The following is a 13847-nucleotide window of genomic DNA, read 5'->3' as shown; positions in this document are numbered from 1 at the left end:
AAATCACAACACAACACTCATTTGTACGTAAATTAAGTTGATACACACAAAACCAGTTTTTTTTTTTTTTTATGTTGTTTTTAAAAAAGACACCACACAAAACAGCAGGGAACTTAGCCAATGAAAAGGGCTGGCCACAGGTTCTCATGGGTGCCCAGGCCTTCCGGGGTGACAGTGCCCATGAGGAGCCTGATACAGCCACCATCACTTTGTCCCTTGCTTGAAACATCCAATCAAGTGCTAACCCAGAAAACAGTGAATGGAAGCTCCCTCCCCCTTCTTTCCTCCCTGGTTCCTGTGCTGGGGCAGGTGGGTGGGAACACTGCCCCTCTCCTCTGGTCAGGTCCACCTTCCCCTTCCCACAGGAGGCCAAGCTGGGGTCTCGGGGAATGGGCACAGCCGAGTTTGGTGCTGAGCCCACTCACCCTAGGAGTGCATGGGAGGAAGAGATCCACAGGTCAGGGTCCTGGAGACAGGAAATAGCGTGTGCATGTGGTCTGGGCAGGGGTCAGGGGTGTGATGAGGGCAAAAAGTGCTGCCAGCCAGCGCCCATCCCGGAAGAGGGGGTGTGGGTTCCTTTGGATATAAGTCCCAATCCTGAGGCTCCAGGCAGACCCCAGCCTGCTTCCCCCAGCAGTCAAAGGTGCTGGGAATGTGTGTGAGTGTGTGCCTCTGTCCATGTGGGGGTGAAATGCAATGGGGATGGACTGTGGCATCCACACCTGCCTGGATAATTGGCATTTTGGCAAATTCAGGCAGAGAGGGAGAAGCGTTGGGGGCCGAGGTTCCCCAGCTAAATGCAAATCCAGATGACTTGCACTGGAGACTCAGGACACACACACGGTGGACGCTACAGGGCACCTTTCTGGCCTCTGCGGTAGCATCAGGAGGGGAGAGTGGAATTGGGGACCAGTGTTTCTGTTCAGCTAGAAAGAAGCTTGCCAGCCTTAGCGAGGCGGCGAGGCCTGGGCAGGAGAGGACAGCCCTTGCCCGGATGGGGCTGGCCCTCCAAGCCCTTGGCTCTGGCAGAAATGGGGAAACGATGGCTGCCTGAGCCCTTCTTTGTTCCTAAGCTATAGATGGGTAAACTGAGGCGAGAGGCAGTTGGAGAGACGCCAGCAGTCATAATAGCACTCAGGCCGGAACTCACTCCTGGGCCACAAGGGGATATTTGGGGTCACTCTGGTTGGGATTCTTCCTTTCTCTGCATGGCCTGGGATTTAGGGCCGGTGTATGACTGTCTGAGTGTGACCATCTCCATGCCCCCATGATCCCGTGAACATCCAGCTCTAAGAATCTTGTGGGAAGAAAACTGATGAAAAACACAAGCCCTTGAGCCTTGCACCCATCTGCTCAGGCTGAGCTTTTTTGTGATTATTTTAAAGATCCAAGCCAGTCAGAAGGACCACAGTCACCTCCCCTGACTAGGCTGCCATCTCATCCCCAAACCCAGTGCACAGAGGTCTCTGGAGGCAGAAGGGGCAGTCCTGTTCTGGAAGAGTACGTCCCCACACCTGCCTCTGCTCACCCTGCAGCTTCACCTGTGGAGGTTGGGACGGCAGGATTGTGGAGGTGAGGACATCCTTTCCAAGCATGTCCATGGACCACCAGGCCCACGTTAGCTCTCACTGAGCGCTTGCTGACGAATTAATGCAAAGCATGGAGGTGTTCCCCTGGCAAGGACTGCTCGAGGCCACTACCTGAGTGCTCACTGAACCCTCTGGAGAGGAAACCCTGTATTTCCTCAGCCTGAGGCCCGGCTTCTTTCCTGGGAGGGTTGGCAGCAAAGGCCTCAGGCTGCTCCCTAAGCCGGAGGCCCCTAGCCACATACAAGGTCATGGTCTGTGGGGAGCTTAGGTGCAGCTGGGGTGCAGGGGGTGGGGTGCACTTTAAAAGTGCTCTCCCACTTCCAATCCCTCCAGTAAAAACCCTCCAACAAAACCAGCAAGAGGGAGGAATAACAGTAAACTCTGCTTTCAGCCACTATTGCGGAACTTCCATTTAAATGACACTGACCCCAAACATTTATGCAATGCTCTGGGCTTTCTTTGCAAAATTCACTAACACTATAAGAAACAGCCAATGCAATTAAAGCCTAAAGTGGGCCCAGGAGCCTAGAAGGGACCCTGAGGAGGCCCGGCTCTCCACCCTCAGGCCCAGGGGTTGGATCCTGGCAAAACTGAAGTGAATTCTCGGAATTGCAGGCCTCTGGGCAGGGAAGGAGTTAGCTAAAGAACAGGTTTCAGGGTTTTTGGCTTCAGGGGTGTTTTGTATTTTAAAGAGCTACACTGGTGCAGAAGGACCAGGGCCCTCTTAGCTTCCCCTCCTCAAGAACTTCGGGCCTTCAGAAAGCCTTTGACCCCAGTCCTGGGGTTTCAGCCCGCTTTGCGCTGCCTTACACTTGGTGTTGGGGTCTGTGCCTGGCTTTTCTTTTTGAGAGCCGGGCCCCTTTGCCCTCCTGGGTAAAAGTTAACCATGTGGCTTTTTTTTCTTTCTGCAGTTCCTTTTTGCAGCATCCTCCTTACTGCTCCCGAGCCCTGGGCGTCCTGCATGAGGCAGAGTTCATCTCACGCCTCTGAGATGCCAGTGCCAGCATGGCTGGAGCCCCGGGCTGGGAGAGTGGGCGACTTGGTCCTCTGCATTAGGATGGGGAAGCTCCTACTACCAGCTCTCTCTCTGCCACCATTCCCCGACACCCTCAGGAAGGGGCACCCTTCTGGGCCTGCCTAAAGGAGGGAGCATGGGTGTGAAGGCTGCCCAGGCAGGTGGGAGTATGGAGCCTTGTGGGGCAGGGTGGAGGCGTCCAGGACCTTCCCAGGACCTTCCCAGGAGGTTTTGCCCAACGCCCCCTGAGTGATGACAGGTCTCACGAGGGGGCCGCCCCCACATATGGGTGGGAGAAGCTTATTTTCCCGGCTTGGGGTAGGGGCGGCTACTGAGGGGATGGAGAAGAGATGGTAATTTATGTGGCATGTTTAGTGACACAATCCAGATGCAGGTGGGATTATGTCACTAAACATGTGACATAATCACCGTACATGTGACATAATCACCGTATTACTCCTGAGGAGCAAGGACCCCTCCACAGGACTGCTCTGGGCTGCCTGCAATTCTGCTCCTTCTTCTGGGAGTTCTGTAATGAGTGTGTGGATGGCACAGGCTGTGAGGGCGGCCCAACCTGGCCACTTGCCCATCCTGCCACTTGAGAGCCGAGTGTTTTGGGGCACATGGCTTACTCTCTCTTGGAGCTTCTGCTCTGACATGTGAAACTCATAAAGGCATCTCCCCTCCCAGGAGCTAAAATGCCCTGCGCCGTGCCTGGGTGAGGCTGCTCTTGGGGCTGGATGTGTGGGCCTGGGGCAACTGAGGGTGGGAACCATGCTGCCTGCCCCTTCTTTACCATGTCAGGGCCAGCGGCGAGGCCGGCTGGAGTGGGCCCTGGCAGCAGAGCTCTGCAGCCCCAGCATTAGGCGTGGGCCGGGGGCCGGGACCACAGCCGGGAGCCATCAGAATCCTGCCACTCCCATGGGGACCTGGCCTTCTCAGCCTGAGGTCCTTGGTTCTAAAATTGACTCAGAGCTCAACATCCAAATCCACAGTCTCCACCATCCACAGGACACACCCAGGCCACCCACAGCTCACTCTGGCTTTAGGTTCCCACTCTGGCCCAAGGGAATGGCCACCCTGATCCCCGTGTCACAGTTGGGTACTGGGAGCACTCATTGCCTCCGATGTTCTCTGCAAGCCTGTGATTCCTGCCCTAAACACCCACAGCCAGGGAGCGTCCTATTGAATTCCGACCGACAAAGGGCCCCAACCTGGAACGTGCCCTGCAGCCTCTGAACCAGCAGCCTTGTCTGCACTATCCAGGCAAAGCCCAACTTTGTCACCAAAGGACTGTGTGTCAACCAAGCACTTGCTGGCATGAGAACCCTAATTTTCAGCTGGCTGGTGCTTGAGAAGTTAACTCTGGCCCTGGTCTGAGTGGCCAGCTGGAACTACTTGGAGTAAATCAGCCACTGTCCCTTACCTACTGAAGATGATCATGCTGGAGACCACAGTCTAATTTAGAGGGGCGGGGGTGCTATTTTGAACTGGTCCCGCCCACGTGGCAACCCTCACAGCTTCATTCAGGAGACAGGCAGGGGCCTCTTGGCTTCTCCTACACATCAGTTAGGCGGAAAGGGGCCTCCTCCTGAGGCTGATGTGTTCCCAGGTTTAGAGACGCAGCCCTCAGGGGACAGGAGGATCTGGGGCGCAATGGCCCTCCACGCACACAAACAAACCTTTGTATTAAGCCGTCCCACACGGGACCCAGGGTGACACCTGCCACTCAAGAAAGTCCCACCTACGTCTGGATTGTATCACTAAACATGCGACATAAATTGCTATCTCTTCTTCACCCCCTCAGCAGCCGCCCCCAGCCCAAGCCGGGAAAATAAGCTGCTCCTTCCCATGTGTGGGGGCGGCCCCCTCCTGAGACCTGTCATCACTCAGGGGGTGTCGGGCGAACTCTGGGGGCGGTGTGGGGTGAAGGTCTGTGGGCTGGTGGGCATGAGAGGGGGCGGCTTCCTGCAGCTGAAGCTATTTTATCTGAGTAGAGGGGCGGCTCCGTTCTGACACAGCTTCCTCAAGAGCAGCGAGCACCAGCCTGGAGGATGCCCGCTGCACACAGCAGAAGGTTCTAGCTTTTTAGAGAAAACCAAATCTGATCCCACACCTTGAAGACACAGAGGCTTGCAAACAGGAGAGAAGAAGGCAAAGGCCTGGGTTGGGGTCTGTAAGAAGAGAGGACAGGACGCGACAGACACTGCCAGGTGTTCAAAAACAGCAGCCCAGCCCCAGGTGGCAATGGAAGACGAATAGTAGCTAAGGGATCCATGCTGAGGGGTGGGTGGCAGGGCCCGCTCCTCAGGCAGGACTGTGATTAGAAAGCCCAGTGGATGGGTTAGATGGGCTGAAACCCCCAGAATGGTGGCCACTGCTTCCCAAGCACTTTGATCCACCAAAATCCCTTCTCCTGCCCTCAGGGAGTTCTGACAGAGTCTCTGATAGACAAACAAGCCCTTCAAAGAGGGACACGCCCAATGGCACTGTGTCAAGTGGAGTCAGAAGCTTGACTTTGGGCCAGCTCCACCTGTTAGCATTTCCTATGTTAGAATGAAAATGAAAGGGAAGGAAACAGACATGTAAGTGTTCATCCTCTTAGTATGATTTCTCTTGATTGATACTTGATCCACAGTAGTCTGGACAACTTCTGCTAGATTCTCCCCACTCCCAGCCCCCATTAGGGATCTAGCCCTATCCCAATTACTTACAGAGGGGCTCCTTAAAGAGGCCTGTGGTCCCTTGGCAACCGAAGGAGTCCCTGTGTAATGCCGACAATTTCACCCTCCTAACGCCTCTGTTTGCAGATCCAGGTCCACAACCCCATACAATTGTTCTTGCAATTCTGAAACCCCAAAAGCTCTCAAATGGTAAGTTTTTCCCTAAGTTACTTAGTGGCAAAATTAGACTGAACTGAGGTGAGGCTATTTACAGTTTGTATAGATCCCAACTGATGAGACTAGTCACATGTTTCTCTGCAGAAATATTCACGTGCCTGATGGTAGGCGGGATGTTCCACACTCTGCTGGGAAGTTAGAAAGTGTACGATAAATGGATCGCATTGTCTTTCTCAAATCTAAAATTTCTCAATTGAGAGACCCATCTGGCCCCAATGACTTGAGAAAAAGGAATGTGGGCCAGAAATGCTTTTAAGTATTGGGTGAAAGACTGCTAGTCTGCCCACTCCTGCTTCGGTCTAATAATTTTGTGTATAAACATCTGGCAGTTCTGGCAGTTTCACCCCAGGGAAGGAGCCACTCCTCTCCTTCCCAGGAAAACACAGGTCACGACACACCCAGCCCTTAGATTTCAGCTGCGAGGAGGCGGAGGTGCGGTCAGGGAGGCAGGCCCAGGAGACGCCTGTGGGACTGGTCTCAGGCTGGCTCTGGGCACAGTGGGCCTTTCCACGCTAGAGTGGAGCCTGGCCATCCTTACCCCCACCCTGGTGCTGCCCCCAGGAGACCACACGGTAAACACTCAGATTTGAGGGCACCAGATTTGGAGGCGGGTGGGGTCCCAGAGGACGGGTTTACCACGGTCTGTCCCCTTGGTGAGCCCTTGCTCACCCAGACAGGGCCTGGTGTGGCCCGGCCCAGCTGCTGTGGCGTGCCCTTGCAGTGGGCAGTGGGTACAGCAAGGCCGGTTGGAGCCTGCTGGAGCATCCCAGCCTCTCTGTGGGCGTTCTCATCTCCACCCCGCTCTCTGATGCTCTGGTGCCTGCGCCCACAGTGCTTTCCGGAGCGGGAGGGGCTGGCAGCCCTCACAACCTGCTGAGAAAAGCAGATGCGTTTTCAAAATAAATAATATTTTTAAAAATACCCCCTTTCCACCCCCAGTCCAGAAAATGGCAGACGAGAACATGTAAAGGTCCTTGTGCCCAAAGCTGCCTGCTGCAGCCCTCACAGGGCCCCCCTGGATCTCCCCAGCGGCTCCCGTGGGCTCACAGCTGCTGTGGGATGCCCTGCTCCTTGTAGCCTGTGAGGAAGAAGCAAAGGAGAGATGGTTAGACACCTGCTTCCTTCAGGATTTCTCCAGGAGGTGCCCCTAGCCCAGAATGCACGCAGGAGGCCTTGTTTATACTAAGGTGTAAATGACTGCTACCATCAGAGCACAGCTTTTCCCAAGGGCTTTGACTTTCTAATGAGAAACAAAATAATCAATCAGGAATTGTGGACTACTGGGTCTACTGGGAATGTTTGTCGGGCTGGCATTTGGGGTGGGAGTTAAAAGGCTAACGATGTGCTCCTGAACCCACATCTGGAAGCCACTCATAGACTGGTCTGGTGTGATTTCCCAATGCAGAACCTTGGGAGCAGGTGCCAGGCAGGCTTGCCTGAGGGTTAAGAATCTGGTATGGGTGGATGGAGAGGAGGAAGGAGAAAGATGGCATACAGAGGGGAGCAGCTATCTCTGTATGCTTCCAACCTGCTGGACCATTACAGCAGGAAAAGGCGCCTGAAGGCTAAACCTTTAAAATATTGATCATGAGTCCTTAGGGAAAAAGTGAGCTCTGTGGATAGTAAGGAATTGTTACTGCTTTATTTAGGTGTGAAAGGGTATTGTGTTTGTTTTTTTAAGAAGATACCCTTTGGGAGGCCGAGGTGGGCAGATCACTATGTCAAGAGATGGAGACCATCCTGGCTAACATGGTGAAACCCTATCTTACTAAAAATACAAAAAATTAGCCCGGCATGGTGGCATGCGCCTGTAGTCCCAGCTACTTGGGAGGCTGAGGCAGGAGAATCACTTGAACCCGGGAGGTGGAGGTTGCAGTGAGCCGAGATCACGCCACTGTACTCCAGCCTGGGAGACACAGCAAGACTCTGTCTCAAAATATTAAAAAAAAAAAAAAAAAAAGATACCTACTGAAATATTCCCAGCTGCTATTACATGAGTAGAATTTGCTGAGTGGTTATTCCTGTTAGCCAGTGAACTTAGTCTGAAGAGGAGCTTCAGTGTATTGAGCTGCTTTTTCTCTTCATTTTACAGAGTATTTCTCAATTTTAGGTGCTAATAAACCCATGCTGTGGTAGGGAAGATATAGGGAATGATAGAGGAAAAGAGGCTGGCCATGAATTGATAGTGATTGAGGCTGGTGTGGGCATTAGGGCCTCATTTTACTAGGGGCTCTACTTTTCTCTGTGTTTAATCATTTTCCAAATCAAAAGTTAAAGCTAAACATAAAAGCCCATTGACCCACTGGGAGAGCGGGTGGGGTGTTTGTGTGCAGGACTGGGGGTCTCAGGGGAGGGGAGGGCCCCAAGCAGCAGCACGAGGCCTGCACGTCCATCCGCAGACTCACCTTGGGAAACTGCAGCAGCACAGAGTGGGAGGCAGCAGGAGGAAAAGAGAGAGAAGAAGAGAAAACACAGCCTGAAAACAGAGCCATAGGGAACGCTCCGCACAGGAAACAAAGCGGATCCATGATAAGGCCTGGGAGATGGGACAGGGGCAATGCCAGCGGTTTCTCAGATGCCAATCCCCAGGCAGGGAGTGCTCAGTGCTCATCGTGACAGCCACAGTGGCCAGCGGTCTGCCCACCAGCTGTGTGGGCGTGGCTAGGGGCACAGCGAGGGGCTCTCATACTGCCAGGGAGCTCTGTCCACTGCCTCCCCAGCCCTCCATATCCTGGCCATGCCCACACTGCTGCCTTCATTCTTTATTCTTGTCTTCTTTTGAGACAGAATCTTGCTCTGTTGCCCAGCTGGAGTATAGTGGCATGATCATGTCTCACTGCAGCCTCAAACTCCTGGTCTCAAGTGATCCTCCTGCCTCAGTCTCCCAACATGCTGAGATACAGGCATGAGCCACAGCACCCAGCCCTTTTTTTTTTCATCCTCAGCTCATGCCTTTCTCCAGATAAGTTCCAGATGGACATGAGTGGTAGCTCCTGGACAGCTAGAGCTTTGACTACAGCAATCTAAAGATGCCAATGTGTCCTATCCTGGTTCCACACTGGCTCTGTCTGAGCTATGTGCTTAGCTGTTTCTATGGAGAGGAGCCACATATATAAAAATATTCTGGGGAAGACCCAGGCCAGAGGGTGGCAAACAGGTTTTATCTTTCAGACCTCTTGGATCAATTAGTAGTGACTACCTGAAGCCCTGTGCTGAGAACATGTGAGATTGGTCAGCAGAAAGTGTCATGATTGATTAGCAATGTCTGCCATGGGCATGGCAGTAGAAAGAGCCCACCATAAAGCTAACAAATATTTACTGACAGGGTGTTGTTGATTGTTATTTGTTGTTATTCATATAAATCAAGCAACATGCTTGCAAGTTCCTGATCTTAGCTCCCACTTTCATCTAGATTTCTCTGACTCCCCTCTTAGGAGTTTTTCGTGATGGTGTGTTTGCTGATGACACCCCAGGCGATGCCATGTGAAAAACCAAGGTGTATTGTTACAACTGAAAAGTTTCCTACAGTTTTATAGCAAGGGGCTGGAGTGACACCGGAAAGAAGAGTCCCTTATCCAACTGTCTTCTAGGACAGGAAAGTCCATTGTACTTATTCCCTTCAAAGGAGTCATTCTCGGACACACAAGTTCCATGGTTGCTGGGAATAATCCCACCTGCAGCACCATCTTATGAGTGGCAACTATTCACCCTTTGGGGGTGGGATTAGTTGTGGGAAAAAAAACGCAAAGGCTTCCCTTGCTGAGATGGGTGAATGAGTCTGGGAGTCAGGCAGTGGGCAAGAATGAGGTGTGACTGGTTTTTGTATGCAGCCCGCAAGTCTATACCCCTGATATGGTTTGGCTGTGTCCCCACCCAAATCTCATCTTGAATGGTAACTTCCACGATTCCCATGTGTTGTTGGAGGAACTGGGTAGGAGATGATTGAATTATGGGGACAGGTGTTTCCTGTGATGTTCTTGTGATGGTGAATGAGTCTCACAAGATCTGATGGTTTTAAAAATGGGAGTTTCCTGGCACAAACTCTCTTTGCCTGCTGCCATCCACATAAGATGTGACTTGCTTCTCCTTGCCTTCTGCCATGATTGTGAGGCTTCCCCAGCCATATGGAACTATAAGTGCTTTAAACCTCTTTTTCTTCCCCATCTTGGGTATGTCTTTATCAGCAGTGTGAAAATGCACTAATACACCCCTTAAAGCATTCTCAAAAGTTTGATGCAAAGACAGCAGCCCTGGAAACAGTGTGCAGACAACCAAGGGGCTGACACTGACCCCCAGTGAAGGCTGCGTGGCAAAGGTGGGGGCTGCAGCTTCTTGCACTTGCTTATCCTGCAGCCCAGTTAGCGCCCCCACACCAGCCACAGCAGAGGAGTTTCTGGCCAAGTCAGCAGCCTGGGGCAATGGAAAGTGAGGAAGTGACTGGATCCCCATCTGCACTTCTGGGGCCTCAATGCCTCACCTAGGGCATGATGAAGGGAGCTCTTTAAGTTATCTCTAAGTTTCCAATCTCTTGGTTCCTGGGTACTAAGGAGATCAAAGACAAGTGTACCAGAAAGCTCTAGAGATCAGATGAGGCATCAACATACATTATTGAGACCTACCCTGTGACACAGTCATGTTCCGCTTTAATGCAGAGGTTCCTTACTCAGGTCCCCAGTGCCTGGCCAGACGCTCAGTTTGAGAGAAGATGAGCCAGTAAGAGGGGCTCATCTTGCACAAATTGGGCAGCCTTCAACCTTCCAAAGGCAGAAGCACCTCCCAGCTTCCAGTTAGGAACAGGGTCAAGAGCCTGCAGACCACAGGCCCCTGGGGAAGCAGCAAATTTCCTCTGTGGAATTGTCGGGACCCCGTTTTAGGACTCACCCAAGGGCTGGCAGCACTTCCTTCCTATCAGTCATGCTCTTCATCTCTCTAGACAAATGAAAGTGGCCCCTGGACATGCCCAGAGGGTGAGATCCCATGAAGGAGATGCAAGGGCCTGCCTGCTGGGCTTACCTCACAATATTCCTCTGACAGGGCAACCCCTGCCCTGAGCACACCCCTCCCAGGAAGAAGGAGCAGCTTCCCTGCCACTTCCCAGTTCATTCCTCCCTGGAGCAGCTTGCTGCTCAGCCGCTGGTCCAGCCTGGAGTTTCCCTGCTCTGGCTGCCCCTGGTTGCCAGCATCTGGCTGATTTGCTCTGATTCTGGGAGATCCTGGCAGTGCAGCTGACCCACTTCCTCCCCTGATCTCTGCTGCTGGAGGAGCCACTTCTGGGCAGCCCATCTGACCACACTCCACTGCATCTACCTCAGGCTCTGTGTCTACCTGCATCTTCTCTGGCCTGGTGGCCTAACTGGTCACTGACCCTTGTCCTGCCATTTATGTGTGCTCTTGGTCTTAGATATTCACAGGATTCTGAACTGAGGCTGAGTTGACTATAGATCATTCTACATAATTCTAAGGCCCCTGAACCCTGAGTTTCCCCTCCTGCCTCTGCCACCCTTACCTGGCTCAGCTTACCTCTGGCACTGAAGATCCCAGCTATTAATGGTTTTGGGGGGTATAGGACACAATGAGGGGCATGGGGTATGGAGTGAGGCCAAAGTGCCTGAGAGATGAGGTCAATTATTGAGGAACTGTGCCCTCACAGGTAGATAGGAGTGGGAAAATACAAGGAACGTGGATGGTGGTATGGGAGACAAGTATAGCTGCTTAAAATGGGTGGAGTCTGTTTTAAGATTTTGCTAGGTTATTTTAGAAAGGGTAACTGAGTTGTCTTTGGTAAACTTGATTTTGTAACTTTAAACCCTTTCACAAAACCATTCTGTGTCTGAATCAAGTTTGCATTAAATGATGGAACTCTGCCTGCCATGAACTCATAATTCCCTGCAGGTGTTGAGCCAGGCCTGGTGGGGAGGGTCCCTTGTGCCAAGCAGCCCGGGGAGTTGTGAAGAGGGCACAGGCAAGCCCTCTCCAGAGCCGGTCCTTAGTGGGTGAGCAGGACCTCAGCCAGCCATGAAGGCCTCCCAAGTCCTTCCTGTCCCTGGTCACTCCCCCACCCTCAGGAGGCGCAGCACCAGCAGCTACTCACTGGCAAGGATGACCATGTCCATGCCCCAGAAGATGCTCATGATCCAGCCCACCATGACGATGGCCGTGAGGATTTGGATGAGGGCTGCTGCAATGTTCAGCCAGAAGACGCAGCACACATGCCTGTCCGGGAGGTCGGTGCGGGCCCCGCACAGCACAGTGAAGGCCGAGACGAATGTCCCTGTGAGAGGCCAGAGGGGACAGCCTTCTGAGGGTGCTGGGAGACAAAGGAGTCTGTGTGCTCATTGCTGGCCTGGGGCCCAGCTGTCCACCCTCCGAGAGCTCAGAGAAGAGCCACTGATGTCTGGCACCCTATCCTCTGAGTGGCACCACTGCCCAGACCCTGGTCCACTTCTCGTCTCCATACTACATGGGCCACCTGGAGCAGGTATGGCACAGGGCTGCCAGGGGCCCCATACAGTCTTGGAACCTTTCAGGGAGACAAGGAAATCACATGACAAGCAGTCCTTTCTGGGAAGGAGCACCAGGGAAGCCACTTGCAAGGACAACAGGCAGTTGGAAAGGGCAACTTTATGTGGCAAAGATTCCAAGGGCCAAAGAGTTCTGAGGTGGGAGCTGGTGTGTCTGAGTTAACAGAGAAGCAACCTCAGAGGTAAATTCAGGAGAGGTGAAGGGCCAGGAAATGACCACCTGGCACACACACTGATTGCTTAGGGACAGGAGCCAAGAGCCTAGGTGCCTGCACAGTGTAGAGGGTGCAGACTAGGACAGGTTTCCCAAAGCCCCTCCCTGATGGGGTTCCGCTAGACACCCTGACCTGTAAGGGGAGGGACAGGGAGCCTAAGCTCTATTGAGCATCCACAAGGTGCCAAGCAACGTGGTGGGTGCAGTCACATTCTTCACCTTGTCTAAGACTCAGCCCCTGTGGGTAATATCACTACCTTTACTGCGTTAGGCCCCTTTCCTACATGGGCTCTGAGCCCTCCTGATGACAACAGTGAAGAGAATTAGCATTCTCTGTGTCTGTCATAGTTCCCTACGGTGTCAGTAACAAGTTACCCAAACCTCATGGTTAAAAGCCACACAAATTTATTCTTTTATAGTTCTGGAGGTTAGAAGGGTCTGCAATGGGTTCTCAGGGATGAGTCCTTCTGGAGGCTCCAGGGGAAAATCTACTTTCTTGCCTTTTCCAGCTTCTAAAGGCCACCTACATTCCTTGGCTTGTGGCCCCTTCCTCCATCATCACCACTAGCAGCGTAGCACCTTCTCCCTGACCTCTGCTTCTGTCTTTATATCTTCTTGCTGCCTCCCTGTGGTGAGGACCCTTGTGATAGCATTCAGAACCCACTTGGTTAATCCAGGATGCTCTCCCCATCCATTTAATTTAATCACATCTGTAAAATGCATTTTACTACATCAGGTAGCATATTCACAGGTTTGGGGATATGAATGTGGACATCTTTAGAGGCCACCGTTTGGCTTACTACACTCTTACACACACAGAGAGTGATTCAGTGTGATGGTTAATTTTAGGTGTCAACTTGACAGGATTGAGGGGTTCCTAGATGGCTGGTGGGGCACTATTTCTGAGTGTGTCTGTCAGACTGTTTCCAGAGGGGACTGATGTGTGAGCCAGTGGACCAAGAGAGGAAGACTTGTTCTCAGTGTGGGTGGGTGCCATCCAATCAGCCGGGGGCCCAGCAGAAACAAACAGGCAGAGGAAGGGGAATGTCCTCTCTGCTTCCTTTCCTCCTTCCAGAGTGAGATGCTTTTTCTTCTCCTGCCTTTAGATATCACACTGCAGGTTCTTCAGCTTTTGAACTTTGGAACTTACCCCAGAGGCCTCCTGGGGGCCTCTCAGGACTGACTGGGGGCTGCACTGTTGGCTTCCCTGGTTCTGAGGTTTCAGACTTGGATTGAGCCATGCTGCCCGCTTGAGCCAGCTACTAGCTTCTCCGGCTTTGCAGCTCGCAGTCAACCTATCGTGGGACTTCTCCACCTCTGTGATCACGTGAGCCAACTTCCCCTCATAAATACCCTTCCAGGGCTGGGTGCAGTGGCTCATGCCTGTAATCCCAGCACTTTGGGAGGCTGAGGCGGGCAGATCACCTGAAGTTAGGAATTTGAGACCAGCCTGGCCAACATGGTGAAATCCTGTCTCCACTAAAAAATACAAAAATTAGCTGGGCATGGTGGTGGGCACCTATAATCCCAGCTTCTCAGGAGGCTGAGGCAGGAGACTTGCTTGAACCCAGGAGGCAGAGGTTGCAGTGAGCCAAGATGGTGCCATTG

General features: G+C 52.7%; 1 protein-coding gene across 1 annotated transcript in view; it reads right to left on the bottom strand.

Annotated features, from left to right (window-relative positions):
* Positions 1-6430: 6430 nt before the first annotated feature.
* The window catches only part of LOC105516691 (chromosome unknown open reading frame, human C1orf95), a 56497-nt gene continuing 49080 nt past the window's right edge, over positions 6431-13847 (bottom strand). Inside the window, exons 2-4 of the mRNA XM_011948962.1 lie at positions 11596-11775; positions 7910-7918; positions 6431-6582 (exon numbers count right to left, since the gene is read on the bottom strand). Of these exons, the coding sequence (XP_011804352.1) occupies positions 6548-6582; positions 7910-7918; positions 11596-11775 (224 nt within the window). The 3' untranslated portion in view covers positions 6431-6547. The remainder of the gene's footprint in view (positions 6583-7909; positions 7919-11595; positions 11776-13847) is intronic.

The sequence above is a fragment of the Colobus angolensis genome, unplaced genomic scaffold (genome assembly GCF_000951035.1).
Source record: "Colobus angolensis palliatus isolate OR3802 unplaced genomic scaffold, Cang.pa_1.0 Scaffold288, whole genome shotgun sequence".
In the NCBI taxonomy this organism is placed as follows: domain Eukaryota; kingdom Metazoa; phylum Chordata; class Mammalia; order Primates; family Cercopithecidae; genus Colobus; species Colobus angolensis.
This window is presented reverse-complemented; position numbering and strand designations above follow the sequence as displayed.